Here is a 23,237-nt window from a genome sequence, read left to right as displayed (position 1 = left end):
TCCCGTTGGTGTTCCCTCTGTTGTAGTTGTGTAGTTTTTGTATGCAAGGTGGTTTTGGTTTTACCCTTGTACTGAGTGTGGGCATATTATTACCTGTCCCCTTTTGTTGTGATCAGGGGTCCTTCTCAGGACTAGATTACTGAGGTGCAGGGATCCTCAGGAGGTAGGGGTTACGCTGGCGGCCTGGACCTCTGTACCTTTAACAGTACCTGCAGGTAGAGGGATTAGTCAGGGCCCCAGCTTAGGGTCAGCTTAGGCCCCCTACCTCCAGTACACAGAGACAGCGTGACAATATCAGGGGCGTCAGCGCAGCGGTGTCTGACCGGAGTAGCATTTCACTTCCAACTACTGAATTGGGGAGATATGACAAAGATTCATCATCAGACAATCCATAAAAGGGTGGAAAAGGGGTCAGCCAAGTCAGGAGTGTAGACGTCCCGTCCTGTGTCACTAAAACTGATTTCTCACATCATATCCCTAACACCATTAACATGGCACTCTCAATTTGAAGCAACACTACTGTCTACTGCATTTGCGATCGCCTTCTTCGGGGCGCTATGCATAAGCGAATTAGTGCCTCAATCCAAAATTACCACCAGTGGAGGCTTATTACACCAGGACATAGTCATAGCCAATATTGCAATACGTCTACGCATACGCCAATCGAAAACGGTTCCAGCGGGCAGGGGCACTTGGGTACTTCTACAACCCACAAACGGTACACTGAGTCGGGTAACAATAGTAAAAACATACAGTATATAACCATCAGATCACAAAGTAATTTCTTCCTATCACACATTGATAGAACGCTATTATCAAGATACCAGTTCCAAGCTATATTTAATAAATGCATAACATCGGCTGGGAACCACCCCAAAGATTACGGGACACACTCATTCCGCATAGGCGCGGCCACGGAAGCAGCAAGAGCAGGACTGTCAGAAACGGAAGTTCAGAGGATAGGGAGATGGCGATCCACGTGTTTGGCGAGATACATAAGACCGGACTTGTTATCCTAACGTGGTTTGTTTCTTTTACAGGTGACACTAAGCCAACAGTGTGGGTGATAGGCCACTCGTATATATATTGGGCAGAAAAAAGGGTGAAAGTCCGCCCAGGCTGGAGGAAATTAGAGATTCATAACACATATTTCAACTGGAGAGGTATTAGAGGTCTGCTATGGCCACAGGTACTAATGGAGGTAATCAAGGTAGGGAGAGAGGCAAGAGGTCCGGTCATCTTAGTTATACAGGCCGGGGAAAACGACCTAGGTCATCACAAGAGCGCATAACTAATGGCAATAATGAATCTAGGCACTGAGAGCTTCAGAGAATTTTTCACAAAACTAACTATAGTATGGTCAGAGATTGTGCCGATAGCGGTATGGCAAGGTGCGCGAGACATCACGGCCATCGTACGGACAAGGCGGGTAACAAATATTCGTATGGCAAAATTTAGAAGAGACAGAGGCGGTGTAGTGATACAACACCAACAACTGGAAGGAGATAAAGCAGGCCTCATACGGCCCGACGGTGTTCACTTAATGGATATTGGACTGGACATATTCCTGTCAGGACTCAAGGACGGAGTGGAACAAGCGTTAAGAGTGATGGATGGGGGTCAGAGTCCTGCATACGAGTACACAGGATCCTCCATGGCCTGGAAATAGAAAGGACATGTTGGAGAGTTACACTTGTTGGCCAACTTGCCGTTGTGGAAACTGGAGACACGGGGCATGCTGCAACAAGCTGAATTATTTTAGAAATAAAATGCCTTTCTAATGTAATGAGTATAAAGAGTTAATAAAGCTGTGACCGATCCTCACCCATCCAGTTGTAAGAGTTACATTATTGTATTGTCAAGGAAAGGGGGGCGGTAGGGGGCTGAGCGTCTGGGTTTGGTTGGGGGTCACCACAGTCAGCCTAGGCTAGATGCAGTTAAAAATTATTAATAGATATACAGGCGGTGCAGCGTGCTTCGCAGCTAGGCTACTACTCCCAAAGTATTGCCTAGGCTAGATGCAGTTAAAAATTCTGCGCTGACTAGCAGACACTGAAGCTTTGGAGCAGACCTCTGAGTAAACAGCTCTTCAGACTTAACCATCTGGGTTACCCCAAGCCATAGTGTATGTAGTTTCTTACAGTTAAAAGGGGGGGGGGAGCGACCCAACCCACCTGGAATTGACGATGCCAACGTCACGTAAGACACAGCAAGGGGACTCCAAAAAGAGTCTCCATTTTTTCCCAAAATTGTGGCACAGACACCACTTAAGTGGCATCAATTGCCCCAGAGTTGCTTAAAACGGTTGGTGAGATGATTTTAGCAAATCTGCAACCTGGTGGAGATTAGTATAGATGGACTAATAGAACAAGTCCCACACACTGCTAATAGCCAAAGCCCAAATATTTTTTCAGAGCTAGATGCAGATAAAAATTATTTTGAATTTGCAACCTGGTGGAGGTTAGTATAGATGGACTAATAGAATGATGCTATGCCCAAAAGGTTTTACTTCACTAGGTGCTGTAAAAAAATTTGTATTCTATACACAGTTGGTGTAGCTTGCAACACAGATAGGCTACTCCACTGACTAACACACACTGCAAGAGGCCAAAAAGGATTTGCTTTGCTAGATTTAGCCAAATGCTGTGAAAAAAACTTGCACAGCACTGGCACAGACCTGCCTGGCAAAAAGTGATAGGAACTGATGTAACCTAGCCCTGAAAAGGACTGCAATTACAACTATTCCCTACTCCCAAGCTATCTATTTAAGAGCACAGACCTGTCTGATAAAAGTCGTAGGAAATGATGTAACCTAGTCCTTAAAAGGACTGCAATCATAACTATTCCCTACTCCCAAGCTATCTGTAGATTTGTGCGAAAATTGGCTTGAAATTAACAAAGTATAGCGCACACAGCAACAGCAGTGCCGTCTAACACGCAGCTGCAGCAGTGAAAAAATGGTGGCGTCGTGGAAAATCGCTGGGTCTTATAGGGCAAGGACATGTGACGTACACTGCCAATGACACATGCCCTTGCTTGTGTGAAAAAAAGCAGTTCGCTCCGTGTGTGCGCTGCTGATAGGCTGACAGATTGCACCTCCCCACTGTAAATGCGGGAAAGAGAAAAAAAAATTGAGATCTTCATTATTTCTGCAGAGATCCATCCCCTGCCCCTCCCCCCGCCCCGCTGTACACTCAAACTGCGTATTAACATTAATTTTCAGCATTACTGAGAAAAAATCCAGTTATGATTTTGGTGCACGAACAGTTATCGAACATAACCTCGAACAGCCAAATTTTTTTCAAATTGTTCGTGTTCGCCGAACGGCTCGAACACCGCCCAAAACAGCTCAAATTTGAGATTGGCGAACAGTTCGAGTCAAACACCGCTCATCTCTATTCACGTGCTTAACCCCTACTAGGTTAAGAGGAAGGCCATTGGATGCATACACAGAGAGATTTGGGGCTGGCGGATGGAGTTCATCTATGGACCAGTACCTTTTGTAGAGGACATCAGGTATGATGGTTACCTGTGAGCCGGTGTCCAGTAATGCTGGTGTTGCTATTCCGTCCAGCACGATGGACAGGAAAGGTCTTCCTCCTACAGACCGGTGGTACCAGCTAGATGGGCCTGGTTGGTCTACTCCTGGGTGTCGGCCCTCGGCCCCAGGGTTTGTCCGTTTAAAGGACAGTTCCGCGCGGTGTGGCCTGCCTTGTGGCAACGGTAGCAGATGAAGTCTCCTGGAGGGCGACATTGGTCCTCCCACGGGGTCGCGTTGTCCTCCTACGGGGTGGCGTTGTCCTCCTCCTTCTCCTCATCCAGGGGACATCCTCAGGACTGTCGGCGAGTAGGATCCTTCCTTCTGGCTCCGTCTGTAGCTGCAGGGTGCTCAGGAAAGTGGCCAGGGTTTTACTTAGCTGACGCACTTCAGAGTGCAGGCTGTCCAGCTCGCTAGGGGGCACTGTTTGCATCTTTGTTTTAGCCGTTAATGAAGGAGCAGTGGGTGCTGCGGGCCCTGGTAACGCTGGATAGCAGTATCTGATGGTTCCAGGGGCTGCAGACCCTTAGTAGCCATGTCCTTCAGGGCCTCAAAGGTGGCATTTGGATGATCTAAGGCCCACCACCGTACGGTTCTGCTCTCCTCCTGGGACCTTAACCCCCAGATGAACTGTTCTGTCAGCATTTTGTCCTCACCATGTATGCTTGCTGGACTAACCTGTTTCAGGGCCCGGCAGGCTTCCTGTTAGCGCCAGGCGTAGTCACGGATAATGTCCTCAGGTTTCTGGGTACAGTGGTAGAACCTCATCCGGAGATCTGTCTCAATGCGGTTTTCAAAGACAGTTTGCAGTCTCTTAAAAATAATGGATACTGATTCGTGGTCTGCGGCTGGCCAGGTTTCAACTTTGCACCAGTCAATTGTCCCAGCACAACAGCGGCTCTCTGCTTACCAGTCACTGAGTACATATCCAGTACACCGCATATTTTCCTTTTGAATCCAGACAGGGTGTCTGGTTTGCCATCATACTGGGGAACACATTTTGCTCCGGGGATGTACGGTAGGGCCATGGGCATGACTGGAATCGCGACCTCTGCTGGTGAGGCGGCTGCTCCGGCCTGAGCCGCGCCGGGCGTGAGTTGAGCATCAGGAGCGTTAACCGGTGCTCTGGCATTTTGCTGGTCGTCGCCTAGTGAACCGTAGCCTACCTCCTGTTTCTTTTTCAGGTAGGCCGCAGCTCCGCAGACGACTGTCTCCTTCCAGGACCTGATGCTTCCTGGTGCTGCATCAGAGGGCGAGGTGGGGCTTGCGTTTCGTGCGCTTCCAACAGTCACGCCTCTCTGGTTCCCGCAGTTACGCCCCTCTTCTTCCCGCGCGGCGGCGCGGTAATGGCGGCGATGTTCACCACAGTTAAAGCACAGTTCAATAACGGCACACAGTACCCGGTAGCAATAGGCACGAAATCCTGTTTGTGACACCAGGAAAGAGAGCTGCGTCACCCAGGGGGAATATAGGGGACTTTTACCTTGTTTAGGAGGTCACGGCAGTCGGCTCCCGGGCCCGTACTCTGGGTCTCTCTTTAAAAAGGGGTTTTAGTATACAGTTTGTCTCGTGACGCCACCTGTGGTTTCCGGTAGTGGTTACCGGTGCTGCTGCAAACCTCCGGGGGTGATGGGATGGCAGCTGGGATGTTCTTGCTCCCCACAGGCGGAGCGGGCCGCTGGGGTAATGTGTAGGTGCAATTGGTGGTGATGCTGGGGCTTGTAGTGCAGGCGAGATGGAACAGCAGGAGTAACTGACAGAGATAGGGGATTGACTTCAGTACCTTTACTGGTGTGGATGTCAGGTACGGTCCACGGTACTCGGTAGGAAGGGTGCCCTTCAGGACTTCTCCCCAGTGAGCGGGTATAAGGCTTCCTGGTCCATGTCTCCCTCTCTCTAAGCTCCTGGCCAGCCAGCAACTGGGCCTAGCTTCTGTGTAGTGCTGTTCCTTCACCTGTCGCTTGGTAGTAGGACCTTTTTCTGGCAACCACTATCCCTGGACGCCTGGGCCTTCGTGGTTCCTAGTCCTGTCAAGGGTTTAGCTTCAGGTCGACCAGGGACTTGTAGTCCTCCTGGTATGCCGGTGATCCCTACTGGGTATAAAGGACCCTGTAGGCGCGGACATGGTGTCCGGTTCGTGTCTTGGGGTGAGCCTATGATGCTCCTCTGCCCCCTCAACTCCTCTCTCCTCTCCTCCTTGCCTCCGGCCACACTCGGGCCCTCAATACAGCAGCAGACGTGCTGCGTCTTCACTGCTCTCAGTGGCAGCACACTCTCTGAACTCTAACTAACTTCTAACTAACTACCTGGCTACACCCTCCATATATATATATCCCTATCAGGGCCCTCTGGTGGTATGAGGTGGAAGGGTGGAGGTGTTTGTTTGTAGTGAGGGCCTCTTGTGGAGAAGTCCAATCATGCACCCTTTTGGGTCCTGTGGTACCTGTGAACAGCAGGGTGCCACATTTGCACACCCTAATCATGTGAATAAGGGAACTTCAGCAGATGACCATGCTGTTACTGAAAATAAATCTCTACAAAGAATAAACTGATATTATAGCCATGCGTGACCATATAGTGGTAGATTCCAGTCCTGCAGAACATATGAAGAGAATACAGTACAGTTATAGAAACTGGCTTACATTTGACGTTCTTTTTGTTGGAGTCGTTCAATTGTCGCGTCTTTTCCATCTGGCCCAGACTGACATGTCCCTTGCATTTGGAGGTAGAAAGTATCCTGAAAAAAGGAGCCTTCAAGACTAATTCTAATCGGACAATGCAAAATCTTCTGGTGTTTTCGTCAAGATGTGCCATAATCAACAGTTTCTCTCAAACCTTTTTCACGTGTGATAGATGCGTATAGGCTGTTGACATCCCAAGACACCAGTATGGCGATGGAAGGTATGGGACCCCATTGCTGTCCACTCCAGTAAGAACAAATGTGTATTTTTGACCAGTGGTGTGAAGATACGTTCCAAGAGTATGGCTAGGGGAGATAGAATGGAATCTGTTGATGACACGATAGGTCTCCCTGGTAGTTTTTTAAGCCTTTTGTGTATTTTTGGGAGGATGTAAAATACGGGTGTAATTGGATTTTGTTTGGTCAGGTAGTCTGTAAGCTTTTGATCTATAGTAAATGGTGATCTAGAACAGCCATGATTTCTAAGGTAATGGAAGGTGTGGGGTTTTGTGGTAGAATTTTATAAAACTGAGTGTTGCTAAGTTGATTGTGGATTTCCTCCACATATTCTACATGGTCCATTCTCACTATGGTGCCTCCCTTATCTGCTGGATTGATCACTAAATTGGGGGAGCCCGAAAGTCAGAGAGATTCCTCAGTAGAATTGTAAATACAGATAAATAACATGTATCCCAATAGAAAAGGGGAGGAAAATGTATTTCCACTAATGATGTGTGAACCAATATATATCACATGTATTGTTAATAGCAAAACAATACTTGATGTCAAGTCATTGGTAAGGGAAATAACAAATGTGAACAATGTCTGTAACCCATGGTAAACATAATGAGATACCTGGTTACATCAAAAAATAAATGCAGAGAAGGGCGTGGCCTGGCAGGGAAGCATGATGGCCGCATAAGACAACAGCTCCTGCACCCTATCTCCTAAAACGGCTCACCCAGAGGTCCCTCGCGCCTTCTCCTGTCACCACCCCGCTGCTCCTGGTCCCTACATCACCCGGGATCCCGGTGAGGACGTCTCTTGGACATTTCAGCGGCTGCGGAGCTCCCCTCTGGGATCCCCTATCTGAGGCCTCTGCCGGCCTGCAGCCGCGTGTTCTGCACCGCCCGTGCACCCCGACCCCGCCGCAGTTCCTGCGGGGATTCCTGCCCCCCCACGTGCTCGGACGGCGAGTGACGGTACGGGCTGCTGGCGGACCTTCCGGTCACCGGTTCGCTGCTTCAGCTCCTTGTCGGACACGGGAGTGCGCTGTCAGGAAGCACGCGGCGCCTCCTGACGGGCCTTCTGGGTTCTCCCGCCTGCGACCTTCGCCGGCCTGCAGCCACGTGAGCTGCACTGCGGGTTCGTCCCGGTTCCGCTGCGGCCCCTGTGCGGACACTGGCCGCCACACACCCAGACAGCGGGTGGCGGCATAGACCGTCTGTGGCCCTGCCGACCGCCGGGCCGCCGCCTCCGGCTCCCGTCTAGCGCGGAAGTGCGCTGCCGAAGCATACACGGCGCCACCTGACAGGCTCCCCACGTATGTAGCTGCAGTGGCTGAAGGGACCCATCAGCAGCTTTTGAGGTGAGAGCCCCCTTCTTTTACTTCCTTTACTTCTGGTGATCTGCAATGGGACCTGGGGCTACAGGACGCAGACTTCATTGCTGCTGGAGCTAGGATCCTCCCTGCACTGACATTAACCAAACCCTTGATCTCATCCCCTGCTGAGCAACCAGGGACTTAACTCTTCACCTCCTCATGGGCTCTCATGTCTGCCCTGCAAGACTCAACTGTAACTGTATACCTGTAATGGGACTGTGCTTTCCCCCCCTCTGACAAATACACAGATTCTAATCTCTATTATTACGTCGCTGTCGGTCATCGATACTTAGAACTTGCTAACAAAGCAACATCTACGACATATACAGGGAGAAGCTCCTAGCCCTCACGTTTGGTGTATCCCTGACTGTGCGTCTTCATAGTGTCAACCCCTGCTGCATAAAAAGCTGGTGTCTATTTGGACAAAGTCCGTCCTGTCAAAAGGGGTCCTCCCAAACGGGTAACAGACTTTTTCACCTCAGAACGCGCCACCTCAGGCTCTCTCGACATGGCGCCCCCTTCGCCACGAACGCCCTGTTCTTCCCGCAGGGGCTCTGTCACCTCCTCTGGGTCCACAACCCGAGACACCGGGGAAGCCCCCCTCACCATGAGCAGCATGAAGGATCTGCTTTCATCTCTACGCACGTCCCTTCGGGAGGATATCAGTGCTATGGTGGCTGACTTAGAAGTAGTATCTGAACTTGGAGGTCGTACTGACAAAATTGAGCAGAAACTTGTGGACCTCATTAAATCACACAACGATTTACTAGACACGTATGGAATGCTGGAGAAATGGATGGATAAAATGCATACCAAGACTTTAGATCTCGAAGACAGATCCCGCCGCAACAATATCCGCATCAGAGGGATAGATGAGGCGGTACATACCCGAGACCTTCGCTCCTTCCTCCAAGAATTTATCCAAGCCTCTATGCCAGACGTGGACAAAAAGGACATTGTTATAGATAGTGGAGGGTTTGGGGACCCTATGAATTCTATCAATCCAAATCTTCTGAGGGATGTTCTGGCGCGTATCCACTTTTACGAACTAAAGGATGATTTTCTTTATTGTTTGAGAGGGAATCCACCGCTTCCTCCGAAATTTGCACACCTGAAAGTCTACGCCGACCTCTCCCCCTGGGACTCTTGCCTTGAGACGGGAATTCCAACCCTACACCTCGGTACTCAGAGATCGTCAAATTCCTTACCGCTGGGGATTCCCCACTAAGTTGATTATTTTCAGGGACAACTCCACCCATGTTTGCGTCCCACCTTCCCGAGCAGAGAAACTTCTTATCCAATGGGGAATGCGATCCCCCAAGGCGACTTCGCAGAAATCATCTCCGTCTCCCCCTCGAGACCGCCATATTGACCAGGAATGGAGCGTGGCGTGAAGACCTCCCTTTACAGATACTGGGTGCAATCTCTTGTTGTTCTTTTTGGTGAATTTCTTCCACGTTTTTTACCTTCCCCTTTTCTTTCCTTTTATCTCTCCTGTTCTTAACCTCTCCTCTCGAACTACTCCCTCCTTACCTCGACTCACTCTCCCTCTCATCTGCCCTTTCTCCTTCGTCTTATCTCTGATTACCCTCCCTACTTTTCTCTTTCTCTCCCCTCCTCCTCCTAATCCCTCACTTCTTCTTCCTTTCTTCTACAATACCTTTTTTCCTCACCCCTCCTCTCTCCCCCACTGACACCATTCTTCTCTACTTCAATCTCTATCTACTTTACCCTAATTACTAAATCTCTTAGCTCCTTTCCCCCCTGATACACTTCTTTCACACCTGTGATAAGTGGAAGTTCTGCCACAAGGGTGAATTGTCTCACTCTCCTGAGGTGTATCCACCTCGCCTTTTCTTTGCCTGGCACACTACTTGTACTGCCGGGTCTAGTGTTTGATTACTGTTACTGTTATTGCTGTTATTCCCCTGCCCCCTTTTACCTAACCCCCCTTTCCTCCCTTTTTACCCTTCCCACCTCCCTCCTGAATTTAGGTGTAAACGAGTCAACATATTCTTGCATTACCATTGTTAATATCTCAACCCATCCGCGCCTTCCCTGACACCATGAGTTTATCTGTATATTCCATCAATGTTAACGGTCTCAATTCCGCTTGTAAACGTGCCTTGACGTGGCTACAACTTAATGGCTCCAAATGTGACATTCTTTGCATACAGGAAACCCATTTATTGGCAAGGGATAATTTTAGAATGTATGCTGGGGCTTATCCTCACCAATTCTTTGCCAATGGCTCCGTGAAGAAATCAGGTGTGGGCATTTTCATTAAAAATACAGTTGCTTTCACTATGCAGAGTGTGCTCAGAGACCCTGAAGGCCGTTATTTAATACTTATCTGTACCCTAAACAATATCCCATATACCATCGCATCTATATACGCCCCCAATGTGGGTCAATCCAGATTTCTCCGGAAATTTTTCAACACTTTGCAATCAGTTGCCACTGGCTACAGGCTCTTAAGTGGAGACCTTAATGCACCTATGCAGAGACATATAGACTGCTCCCATTCCTCCAGCGCCAGACTTGAACTATCTCGTCTGGTAACAGAACACGGCCTGCACGATATTTGGAGATACTTACACTGTGGGGAAAGGGACTACACGTACTTCTCCCCCCGCTTTCACACGTACTCCAGGATTGACTATATCCTGGTAGATGACTCTCTCCTACACCATTGTTTAGACGCAACCATTGGGCTAATTTCCTGGTCAGACCACTCTCCCACCACACTCTGTTTCGAGGAATCCACAGTTCTCAGACCCCCGACTCAATGGAAATTGAACGATTACTTACTAACCATCCCTGACAATATTTCCCATGTGGACACGCAGCTATCAGACTTCTTTCACAATAATGACACCGGTGATGTTTCTGATGAGATTCTGTGGCTTTCCCACAAGGCTGTCATCAGGGGCACCTTCCTAAAACTCGCAGCACAGGCAAAAAAACAATATACCTCAGCTTTGAAGCAAGCAACACTTGAGGTGCATACTCTGGCACAGCGGCATAAGTCTTCCCCTACTCCCTCATTGCTATCAGAACTTAATACTGCTCGACAGCAATTACGTGCTCTTCTTTTACGGAGGGTGGAATATTCACTGAAGAAAACAAAAGCCAAGTACTATGGCATGGGGGATAGGGCTGGCACTTTTCTGGCTAGACGAATCAAAAAAAAAGGAAGGACAGACTAGAATAGCATACCTACTCAAATCTGATGGGACCCAAGTTTGTAACCCTTTAGATATCGTGGAAGACTTCAAATTATATTATGAGACCTTATATAATTTACACACTGATCACGATACTCCTCAACCTACCACCTCCATTATTAATGCATTTCTCGATAGGGCGGCCTTTCCCTCCCTCTCCTCTGCACAACTTTCGGCTCTGAACCGCCCCATCACACCGCTAGAGGTCACCCAAACGATCCTTGCCTCCAAGAAGCGCTCGGCCCCCGGCCCGGATGGCCTTCCATACCAATATTATATGCAGTTTCATTCTATTCTCACTCCCTTCCTCTGTAAACTCTTCACATTCTGGCAGTCCAGGGGGGAGGTACGTAAGGAGGGTCTTGAAGCCGTCATAACCACTTTGCCCAAGCCTGGCAAACCCCCCACATCACCAGCAAATTTCCGCCCAATAGCGCTACTGAACTGTGACATTAAACTATATGCTAAGTTCTGGGCCACCAGACTTTTTGATGTCCTCCCGTCTTTAATAGGCTCTGACCAAGTGGGTTTTGTGCCGGGTCGACAGGCTCGGGACGGTACGCGGCGCGTCATCGATCTATTCAACATTTTAGAACGGAGCACGACCCCCGGTGCATTCCTGTCCTTGGACGCTGAAAAAGCGTTTGACAGGGTGCACTGGGGGTACATCGACGCAGTTCTTGCCAGATTCGGATTCCAGGGCTCAGTCAAAACGGCCATTATGGCACTCTATTCCGCCCCTTCAGCCTCAGTAAAAGCCTCTGGCTTCCTGTCGAAGAATTTCCCCATCTCAAATGGTGTTCGACAAGGCTGCCCCCTGTCTCCCTTAATTTTTGCTATGGAAATTGAACCTTTGGCAGCGATAGTTTGCCTCAACCCCCGCATTTGTGGAATTAAAGTAGGCTCTCATGAGCATAAAATTGGCCTCTATGCGGACGATGTCATTTTTGCCTGTACGAACTTAGAAACCACCATACCAGAGATTGTGCACCTCTTGTCGGACTTCTCAGCTGCCTCGTATTATAAATTGAATCTCACAAAATCGACACTTTTCCCTCTCCACATCTCACCCTCACTCCAATCGGCTCTACAGAAAACATTCCCCTTCACTTGGTCGCCCGAAGGCTTTACGTATTTAGGTATTTACATCACCTCCATGTCGCATATAGTTAGGAGAAATTGCAATATCATTTCTGCGGCTATTCGGAAAGAACTTGACCCTCTTGGCTCCGTTTCTCTCTTGAATTGCCAGAATCCAGGTAATAAAAATGACTGTCCTGCCCAAGCCAATCTATCTTTTCCGTTGCTTACCTTTACATTTTCCTTGTGTGGATATCTCGTTATTCCAACGCCTAATCTTCCGCTTTATTTGGCAATCTAAGCCGTGCCGTGTTTCCTCTCGCATTATGGTTCTTCCATATTTGGAGGGAGGTCTGGGGGTGAAGGATGTTAAAGCCTACCACAGAGCTGCTTTACTAGAAGCTGCCAAATTGTGGTGGACTTCGGACACTACTCATTTGTGGATGCAAATAGAGTGGTCATTTGCTCCAGCCGGCTCCACCAGACTACTGTTGGAAATGGGCCTGTTGAAGGCGCTCCCTGCTTCCTGGCCATTGTCCACAATATCGGCTCTAGTGAATGTGTGGTCCAAGCATGGTACGCTTCTTTTTGCCTTTTTATACAAACACATTTCTCTAACAACACTTGAAAACATGATACCACATGTTTCACTAGCCCGATGGAAAGCCACTGGTATCCACACTCTAAAACACCTCTATGACACAAGGGGCCTAGTGCAATTCTCCACACTGACGTCTGTTTACTCCTTACCCCACTCTTGTTTTTACCAATATTTACAAATTCGACACCTATTACAGACCTGTAGACTCCCATTAGATGACGGGCTGCCCATTGATGACAGACTTCCTCGTTTCTTTAAACCTGAGTACCCTGATCAACACGGAGTTTCCATTCTCTATAGAGCTCTTCTTGTTCCAAATGATCAAACAAAACTTTCATACATGACAATCTGGGAAAGCCGTCTCTCTTTTACTACTTCATTGGCTGATTGGCGCAAAGCAGCGTCCCACACGGCGAAATTCTCTGCATGTATTAATCATTTGAAACAAACTAAGAAATTACAACTCAATTGGTACATATCTCCACTCCGTCTGTCTCAATTCAATTCTTCGGTTTCCTCATTGTGCTGGAAGGGATGTTCACTTACTGGTTGGCTTGAGCATGTCTGGTGGTTCTGCCCTCGGATACAGGCATTTTGGCTTACTGTTGAGAGCATTCTGCATACTGTACTGCATATTCCAATAACTCTGACTGGCCAACTCGCACTACTGGGAATTGGTCTGACTGACATTCCAAGGCCCTTACGTCCTATTACAGCTAAAATTCATATCGCGGCACGGCAATGCATTGCAAAACACTGGAAACTATCCTCTTGCCCCGCTCAGTCGGAACTGGTGACTAAGATTAACACCCATTTCCAGTATGAACTCATTTTAGCGCACGATATTTACAGGAAAAATAAAGTGCTGACCTGGTGGGACCCGTGGATCACCTCTGGGTAGAACTCTGTTACCCTCCCACATTGATTTTTAGTATGACTGTCTTATGGACCACCTTGGTTAACAATTACCGTTTGCTTTTCAGGCACCTTAAAACTTTTATATATGTTCTACTCTCGGACACCTTTTCACTATTGTCGCCTACCCCTCCTCGTCCCCCCCTTTCCCTCTTCCCCTAAGTGCTCCTGTTCCCTCTTCCTAAACCCTACCCCTCCTTTCTATTGTAGATTGTTTGCTGTTTATATTTGCGGTTATCGCCGTTGCCTTTTCGGCGATACAACTGTTTGTATTGTACTTCATAACCTAATAAAAACTTATTGGTTAAAAAAAATAAAAATAAATGCAAAACTCATATAATAGGCAGCCGAAACATCAGAGTAAGACCCACTAGGGGAAGAAGCACTGAGCATGATGGTTACTCCAAAGCCATTTTATTTTCCCCCCTTTTTGGGGGTTCATCAGGGGAAAGTTTTCATTAGGCTGTGTGCCCACGATGCGTTTTTTTAAGCGTTTCCGCAGCAGCAAAAACGCTGCAGAAACGCTTAAACGCATGGTAGAAGGCCTGCCATGTTCCCCAATGATAATCCGCATGTGCTGTGCACATGCTGCGGAAACATTCCGCTGCGGATTATCATTGCGGAAAAAAATGCAGCACTACCAATTATTTTGCGGAAGTGCTGCGTTTTCACCGCCATTGACTTGCATTAGAACGCATGGATTATTCATCACTGCATATGTAGATGCACATTCCATGCGTTCCAATGTGAGGATGGTACCCAGGTCTAGAGGAGAGGAGACTCTCCTCCGGACCCGGGTACCATAGAAACTGTGAAAAAAGAATAAAATCATAAATAAATGTTATATTTACCTTCTGGCGGCCCCCGATGTCCTTGTCTCTGCTTGCCGGCAGATCGCGATGGACTGAAGGACCTGCACTGACGTCATAGTCATGTGACGGGTCACGCGACGCTGACGTCGGCAGGTCCTTCAGTCTACCGCGATCTACCGGCAGCCAGGACCCAGCGAAGCAAGACACCGGGGGCCATTGGAAGGTAAGTATAGATTTATTTTTTATTTTTTTACCATTCTTTACGGTCACTCTATATAAATCCATGCTGTTTGCATGGATTTATATAGTGTGACCAAGTTGACAAGCACTTTCCAAGTGATGCTAAAATCGCTTGGAAAGCGCTTGTCAACCCGCATGTGGGAATGTATGTGAAGAACGCTTCACATCCGCATGTCCCTGGCAGGAAAGAAGCATGTACAATCCGCATGTACAATCCGCATGTACAATCCGCATGCGTTTTTTCTGCCAGGGAGATGCAGAAACGCTCAGGAAAAATCCGTAGCATTTCTGCATCGTGGGCACATAGACTAATAGGGAATTCAGGGATTTGCTCCCCAGGCCACAAACATAAAATGAAACGTTGCGTGCGTTCCACTGCAAGTTACCCCATTTCAAATAGTGACTAAGGAGCAAGGCGCCTCCTTCTTATGTCACCGGTGGGGCGTCTATGAGCATTGGAAGGCAAAAATGTGTTCCAGCGATGAGACCAGATGGGCCGTCAGTGGGTATTGAAACGCGCTCTGCGCTCCAGCGAGATGTTTCCTTCTCATACAGATACCAGAAGGTCCATGCTTGAAATGCACAGTGCGCTCCAATAGGGGGCGCTATTGGATGGATCTCATCAATTATTTATCACATCATAGGTCCAGATTGGTTCCCATAATTGCTGCGCAAGGGATAGGGAACAAGACAACAGGGAATATAGGTGTATAGATATATTATAAATATAGAGGATGTATTAATATAGTGTAAATGTACCAGATATAATCGATGCACACACAAAGGAGAATCATTTAACCCTGAATCAATATTCAGTGCAGCCAAGATTAAAAGTATAGATAAAGAAAAGAAGTCCGTCCAAATGGCCGACTATGCCGTATAGAAGAGCGCAGCCACAATTGGCCTACACACTGTATGGTGATAGTCTATGTAATAGGGCCATACTGAATAGTGATCACACTATAACAATAGGCCATTAGATAATAAAATCCATCTAGTCTCTCGTTGAATGATTTTCTTATCCCAGTCGACCAACCTCGCTGGTAAAGGGATCACGTGTATAACGTATGCCCATATAGACGGCTTGGGAGCGAGGATTGATCCTCCTGACAGATTCCCTTTAAAGTTATAAGGAAACCCAGAGGGGCACTATTATTATTATAAGGAGACCCAGAGGGTTACTCTTATTATTATTATAAGGATGACCAAGGGGGAACTATTAATGTGATAAAGAGACCTAAATGGCCATCCTAATAAATTGGTATCACTGGGAGTAGTAAATCTTGATTTTCTCCAATGGTAGGCAGGGTCATATTTGTAATAGAGACCCCCATCTTTGGAAGTGGGTGTGGGAGAGTAACATGGCCCTGTGTGCGTCCTAGTCCTATGCCAGAGCTGGGCGCAGCCCATAGTCCGGCCCTGTTCCCTCAGTAAAGATACTTCTTTTAGCCCCTAACACGGTACAAAGATATACATTGTCTTTTAGCCCCGGAATATGACTTTCTTATTCATACAAAACACTGTAATTTTTATTGTGTAGAACAGATCTAAATAATTTATGTAACAACATAATAATACTCTAACTGCTCAGAAGAGTAAAGCGTCCATAGCTCTATCATCCATGTCTGCATATGGTACTGCTGCCCAGCCTATATTGTTGCCTCCTTAAGGGATGCTAGGCAACTTCCTTATAAGGTAAGTTGCCCCTTTAAGAGTAGAACACAAGATTCCATTATGACATCACAATTAGCCATCACCACTTCTACAAGTGTTTACACTCCAGTTGTCACTTTGACATTCCGGTGTCATTGTTGTCGGTGTGATAAGCCATATAGCTAGTCATATACAGACTGCGCTTGGATTTACTGGAAATGTCTGGAATTCCTCCAGACAGACTTCAGGTGTTAGCACTACTCCAGGGGATTCTTACCACCTATGACCCTGACTTTGTGCTACCACTACCCGATGGCGTCCTCAGCTTCACTTACCGGCTGGTAATGGAGCTTGTGAGAGATTGCCTGACCAAATACAAACGAGGTCATATAAGCTCAGAATATCTTGAGCATTTACAGAAGAACATATGGACATTAGTACAACAGGTAAATAGCAGACAATCTGCACAAATCATATAGTAATAATGGAAAATAATAATGGAATATAAGTTTAACCTGTACCAAATGCCCAGATAAGAATAGCCGGGGAGCCGGGGAGATCTACAGGGTTAATTCAATTAAGGGTGGGAGGGTTGTGGAGCTAGGGGAGAATTGGATTGGTTAACCGTTTATGGACCACAGAGTTTTCAGTTGTTACGCCCTCATTTTTTCCTCACTTTCTTACAAGTGCCATACATTTGTTATTTTTCCATTGACATAGACATGTGAGGACTTGATTCTTTTGCAGGACAAGTTGTAGCTTTCAGTGGCTCCATTCTATTTACCATACATTGTACTGAAAGAAGGGAAAAAAATTCCAAGTGAGATGAAATGGTTCTTTGTGTCGCTATATTCAGGGACCCATAACATTTTAGTTTTCTGTTGATTGGGATGAGTGAAGATTTGATTTTTGCGCGGTGAACTCACGGTTTTATTGATACCAACTTTGTGTACATAGGGTGTTTTGATTGTTTATTACTAATGTTTTTAAGATCAATTAGAAGACCCGCAAATCTAGATTTTTTTTTTCTCTTTTCGGTGTGTATTGATCGTATTAATTAATTCCCTATCTTAATAGATCAGACTTTAACAAACACTACTATACCAAATATGTTCATTAATTTCTGTTCCCTTCTTTATTTTAAATGGTGAAAAGTGGGGTGATTTGAACTTCTATATTTTTACTAATTTTTTAAACCTTTTATTTTTTAATTTTTAAAACATTTTTTTAGTTTCCTTAGGAGACTTAGGCTATGTGCCCACGTTGCATTTATGAAGCAGAAAATTTCTGCAACATTTCTGCATGTCCCTTGCCAGAAAATCGCGTGCGTTTTTTGGTCGCGTTTTTGACGCGTTTTTGTATGCGGATTTTACATGCGTTTTTGTAAGCTTATTTCATGCGTTTTTGAGCACAAATAAAGTTATTGAAAAAAAAAAAAAAAAAGATGGAAATCCTGATGTCATTTCCTAGTTCAACCCCTCTTCACCATTTTGTTTTTTGCAAAAGACAGTATGCCACAGGAATTGCAGCCCCTGCGGGTCAGCAGACCATGCCTAAACCTTCTGCTAATGACTTGCTTAAATCTCCTGCACTACAACGTTGAGCAGGTAATATAAACTAAGTTTTTTTGGGGTACATTATTTTTATGTAGTGTGTGTACTAACCTATTATTGTTCTATAGGAGCGTTTAAGGAGGAGAAGACGACCAAAAAAAATTTGGGTGCACCCTATCTTGCAGGAGCGGACGGACAAGGGCCACTTTAATGTTCTCTACCAGGATTTAAGGAGGTAAGATATATGTGAAGAAAGTATAATGTCATCCGTCTATGCTGTTTTTTTAAGGTTTTGTTTGTATACTATGTTCCAAAATTATCTTTTAATATTTTTTTTTTCTCTGTTTACTATAGTTTTCCTGAAAAATTTAAACAGTTCTGCCGTCTGAACATTATTGCATTTGATCGGCTGCTAAGCCTTATGTCTCCTGACCTGGACTTCCAAGACACTGTAATGCGAAGGGCCATCTCTGCTGAGGAAAGGCTGCTCATCACCTTGCGGTAAGTTGAATGTTGATTTATATGTACCTGGTTTTGTTCGCCACCCTGCGGTGATGGCTGGTGTACCTGGTTTTGTTACCCTGTGGTGATGGCTCCACTGTGTCTGTCTTTGTGTACATATTTTTGGCTTGACCATGAGATCACCATGCACAGAGATCAGATTGAAAAGGTCACTGATGTGTAAACTCTAGAGCAAACATCGTAGGCAAACACAGACACAAAGTCAAAACACATTATAAATTGATATGTGTGAACTCAAGAGAAAACAAAAGATGACCAAAAAAGATTGAAAATGTGGAGCCCCCCCCCCCCCCAAAAAAAAGAGCCCATTGTTGGAATAGTTTTTTGTAATAAAGACCTTAATTTTTTAAAAGATGAATTAATAATGGATAATTACTGTTGGCTTGTATTTCTTTTTATGGCTTTTCTAATTATCTATTTTTCCTTTTCAGATTTTTGGCCACAGGAGAGAGCTATACATCACTGCACCTCCAATTTAGGGTTGGTAAATCCACCATTTCCAGAATTGTGAGGTGCACATGTACCGTCATCTGGCAGAAGTTGCAGCCCATCGTGATGCCTTCTCCAACCGAGGAGACTTGGCTGCAGGTCGCAGCAGGCTTTCAAACTGTGGCCAATTTCCCAAACTGCATTGGTGCTGTCGATGGCAAACATGTGAGAGTTCAGCAGCCACCACGATCAGGATCACGCTTCTTTAATTATAAGAAATTTTTTTCTGTGGTCCTGATGGCGGTTGCTGATGCACATTTCAAATTTGTTGCCATTGACGTTGGTGCTTATGGCAGTACTGGGGACTCTCGGGTGTTTAGATCATCACAGATTGGGCTGCAAATTCTTCAAGATGGCGTAACGCTCCCAGCCCCAAGACCTTTGCCGGGTTCCACACATCCAGTTCCTTTTGTGATGGTATCGGATGAGGCATTTCCCTTACAGACCAACCTGCTGCGCCCATACCCACGAAGGGCACTGAATGCCCGGCGGAGGATTTTCAATTATCGGCTGAGTCGTGCACGCAGATATGTGGAATGCACCTTCGGAATCATGTGTAGTCAGTGGAGGATCTTTCACACTGCCATCCAGTTGGATACGGAGACCGTTGACACTGTAATTAAGGCATGCTGTGTACTCCACAACTATGCTCGTGAGTACAGCACCGAGCAAGATGAGGAGTCACAGCTATCTGAATTAATTCCAGTTGTCAACTCCGGTCAGGGAAGGCCATCCAACTCTGGTGCCAGGGTGCGAGAAACCTTCGCTGACTACTTCATGAGTCCTGAAGGTGCCGTGCACTGGCAATACTCCTGTGCTGGTGTTGAGCAGCCTGACCAGCAGAGAAGATCTGATGAACAATAAAAGAAGAACTTCCTCCTTTTTTTTTAAAATAAAAATGTAAAAAAAAATGTTTTTAAAAAAAATAAATTTTGGTTAAACTTAAATTTGTCTAAAATATTTCTTGAATTGCAACCTTCTACATTTTTTTTTTCGACAATACGTCAACGCAAAAGTGAACAACCCACAAAGACCAGAGCCTGTAAATTGGCATTACTACCTAGAGCGCTATTCCCAAGTACTGTCTGCTAAAGTCAACCCTCACCATTGTTATTTGCTTGCGCTAAGAACAGAACTAGCAAATAACAGTGTTGAGAGTAGTATTCATCCAAAAAATAGTTGTGGTCCAAAATATCAAAGTATATTTCTAATTTAAAAACCACTGTATACAGCCGACCACATACGTAGATTAGTTTGAACAAATTTCAAAAATGTAGAGTTCCTCTGACCTGCGCTATGGTGAGCGCAGATCAGGGGAACACTTTTTCATTACAACCCAATCCAACCACATATACACTTGAAAAGAAAAATTAACAGATAGTTTAAATAATTTTTTTAATACGTAATATAGAATAACTGTAAAAAACTTTTTAAAAACACAAAACAACAAACTTCTAGAAAATTTAATCGGACAAACATTGCCCATAACTTGGGAAGAAATTACACACTGTGTACAGCACACCTGTCCTCTAATCAGTTTTGGGCCCTAAAATACGGGCAGCACCTGTAGGTTGTTTAATTATATAAAAAGAAAGACCTTTTCTTACAGTCCCCTACGCCTGATGCCTGGTATAGGTGACCATAAGAAAAGGTCTTTGTTAATTGTCTGATTCTCTAAAACATTGTGTATCTATCGACCTACAGGTGCTGTCTGTATTTGCTAAGGTCCAAAAATGCTGACAGGGAGGGGTAAAATTTTTTAACTACAAGTTTTGAAGGTCTTCTTCAAAGCTGTACCCAGGAAACATTTCTTGAGAAAAAGTAGAGTTGGGGGATGGTCCTCTGATAAATGATGATGCACCATGAGCCATTTGCCGACCATAACTTGGTTGCATATCTTCTGGACGGTATGCTGCAGCAACCTGCCCAAAACGCTGGGTTGCAGCTGCTGGTCGTGGTGGAGGCACACTGGGTTTGAAACAATTAAATATTCCGCATACTACGGCTGGGGGCGAGGGCATAACTGCTGCCTCTTCAATTGCCATGACCATAGCGCCTGCTGCAGTCATGTACATGTTCTGCCTATCTCGTGGCAGAGATCTGATGCGGGCAGCTTGGGCTGAGCAAAATTTATCGATGGCATCTTCCTGGGATGCCCTTTCCACAAGGCTGAGGGTTCGATTTGTGAGTGCTTCAAGCACAATAGTCCCACCCCCGTGGCTTTTGGCCTTTTTTTTGCCCGCCCTTCTCGATGCCACGAGATGAGCAGAACCAGACCCCCTCCCAGTGGGCCTCAACACATCACCAGCAGAGCTTCCAGCGTCACTTGGAGCAGGAGCAGGAGAATCAGTCACCAAACCCGTCCCGATGTCCGCTGGATTGGACAAAGAATGTGAGGGACAACCAGATGCTGAAGATGCCGAAGCAGATGGATCCGGTGAGGAAAGCTGGAAAAAGTCCTCGGATTCCTCCTCTGCTTGCTCTGTGTTTGTGTCCTCTTCTGCTGTTGGGGCCATGATGTTTCCTTCAGTTCTGTATATAATAAAAGGTAAATCCCAATGTAAATACAACATTTTTGGAAACATTTCAATTAATATGTTTTGGGAATTTACCTCCGCAAACTCCTACTGGTTAGTATGAAGGCCAGCTCGTCCGCAAAAGGAAATTTTCTTTTTTTGGGTGATGAGCCACTTTGCACCGACTGGTGATACTTCACCAGCCGGTCGGTGACCGATCTCCACCGATTTTTAATATCATACACTGCAATGACACAACCAAAACAATTTATGAACTGCTTTCACACCAAAAAGTGCAATTATAAATAGATATAAAAATAAGTGTAAAAATCAAAACTTACTAATTTCCTCTTGGGCATCACGTTCAGCATTCACCCACTGGGGATACATTTGGCTCAACACAGAGGCCCAGGCGTCTTTTTTCTTCTGCTTGTCTTTGTAGTCAGGACTAGCTCGGTCCCATATTTCGGGATATTTTTCAATCTACAGTGAATAATAACGTGTGTGAATATTATTTTAAAAACAAAATGGAGGAATAAAAGATTAACCCCAAAAAAAAAATTAAATAAACATATGGAGATATGTACGCACACACACCAACACTAACCCCTCACCTATATTGTACGGTTCTTTCACACGTCAATCTCCGGGACGAGTGTTGATGCCATTTTCCACACACAGCGGAGACCCACACACAGACCCATTGCAAAGCATGCTCGGTCACACTTATCTGTACTAACGTGGATATGTGGACGTGAGAAATCAACCTTACAGCGTATGCAGGAGCTTTCAGTGAATGAACCTACATACACTGTACAATAATCTTTCACTTTAATAAAATCTTTTAACCAAAAAAAATAAGTGGGCTCACGCATAGCTTTAATAAATAGCAAAGGGAAAGCAGACGGTTGTTGGCTGATGTTATAGTCTGTGAAGTAGCCAATAACCATGGACCCTTCCTTTGCTATTAATACCAGGCCGCCGCAGTTAGCTTAGCCTTTACTGGCTACTATATAGGAAGCCCCCCCCCAAAAAAAAGTGACATGGGGTCCCCCTATAAATTGTAGCCAGCAAAGCCTAGCCACTTTGCCTTTTCTGGCTACTATTTATGAAGACCCCCCCCAAAAAAAAGTGACATGGGGTCCCCCTATAAATTGTAGCCAGCAAAGGCTAGCCGCTTTGCCTTTTCTGGCCACTATATAAGAAGACCCCCCCAAAAAAAATGACATGGGGTCCCCCTATAAATTGTAGCCAGCAAAGGCTAGCCGCTTTGCCTTTTCTGGCCACTATATAAGAAGACCCCCCCAAAAAAAATTACATGGGGTCCCCCTATAAATTGTAGCCAGCAAAGGCTAGCCACTTTGCCCTTTCTGGCTACTATTTATGAAGACCCCCCCAAAAAAAATGACATGGGGTCCCCCTATAAATTGTAGCCAGCAAAGGCTAGCCACTTTGCCTTTTCTGGCTACTATTTATGAAGACCCCCCCAAAAAAAATGACATGGGGTCCCCCTATAAATTGTAGCCAGCAAAGGCTAGCCGCTTTGCCTTTTCTGGCCACTATATAAGAAGACCCCCCCAAAAAAAATTACATGGGGTCCCCCTATAAATTGTAGCCAGCAAAGGCTAGCCACTTTGCCTTTTCTGGCTACTATTTATGAAGACCCCCCCAAAAAAAATTACATGGGGTCCCCCTATAAATTGGAGCCAGCAAAGGCTAGCCACTTTGCCTTTTCTGGCTACTATTTATGAAGACCCCCCCAAAAAAAATGACATGGGGTCCCCCTATAAATTGTAGCCAGCAAAGGC

General features: G+C 46.0%; 1 protein-coding gene across 1 annotated transcript; it reads right to left on the bottom strand.

Annotated features, from left to right (window-relative positions):
* Positions 1 to 20,676: 20,676 nt before the first annotated feature.
* Positions 20,677 to 22,237, bottom strand: LOC141258484 (uncharacterized). Its single transcript, XM_073673477.1, has 3 exons — positions 21,771 to 22,237; positions 21,526 to 21,673; positions 20,677 to 21,445 (listed from the first exon to the last, which is right to left on the bottom strand). The coding sequence occupies exons 1-3, from the start codon at positions 21,817 to 21,819 to the stop codon at positions 20,677 to 20,679; spliced, it is 966 nt and encodes a 321-aa protein (XP_073529578.1). The 5' UTR covers positions 21,820 to 22,237.
* Between the last annotated feature and the right edge of the window lie 1,000 nt (positions 22,238 to 23,237).

Source organism: Phyllobates terribilis, unplaced genomic scaffold, assembly GCF_046119375.1.
Source record: "Phyllobates terribilis strain yellow unplaced genomic scaffold, ASM4611937v1 Scaffold_3__8_contigs__length_932513732, whole genome shotgun sequence".
Taxonomy (NCBI): domain Eukaryota; kingdom Metazoa; phylum Chordata; class Amphibia; order Anura; family Dendrobatidae; genus Phyllobates; species Phyllobates terribilis.
This window is presented reverse-complemented; position numbering and strand designations above follow the sequence as displayed.

What these genes read in the sequence shown, in the direction of transcription:
- LOC141258484 (XM_073673477.1), bottom strand. Translation starts at nt 21,819, where the DNA reads ATGTATCCCCAGTGGGTGAATGCTGAACGTGATGCCCAAGAGGAAATT. An exon ending in TGATGCCCAAGAGGAAATTA is followed by an intron (nt 21,674 to 21,770) that starts GTAAGTTTTGAT and finishes GTGTCATTGCAG; the next exon opens with TGTATGATATTAAAAATCGG. An exon ending in ACCAGTAGGAGTTTGCGGAG is followed by an intron (nt 21,446 to 21,525) that starts GTAAATTCCCAA and finishes TATTATATACAG; the next exon opens with AACTGAAGGAAACATCATGG.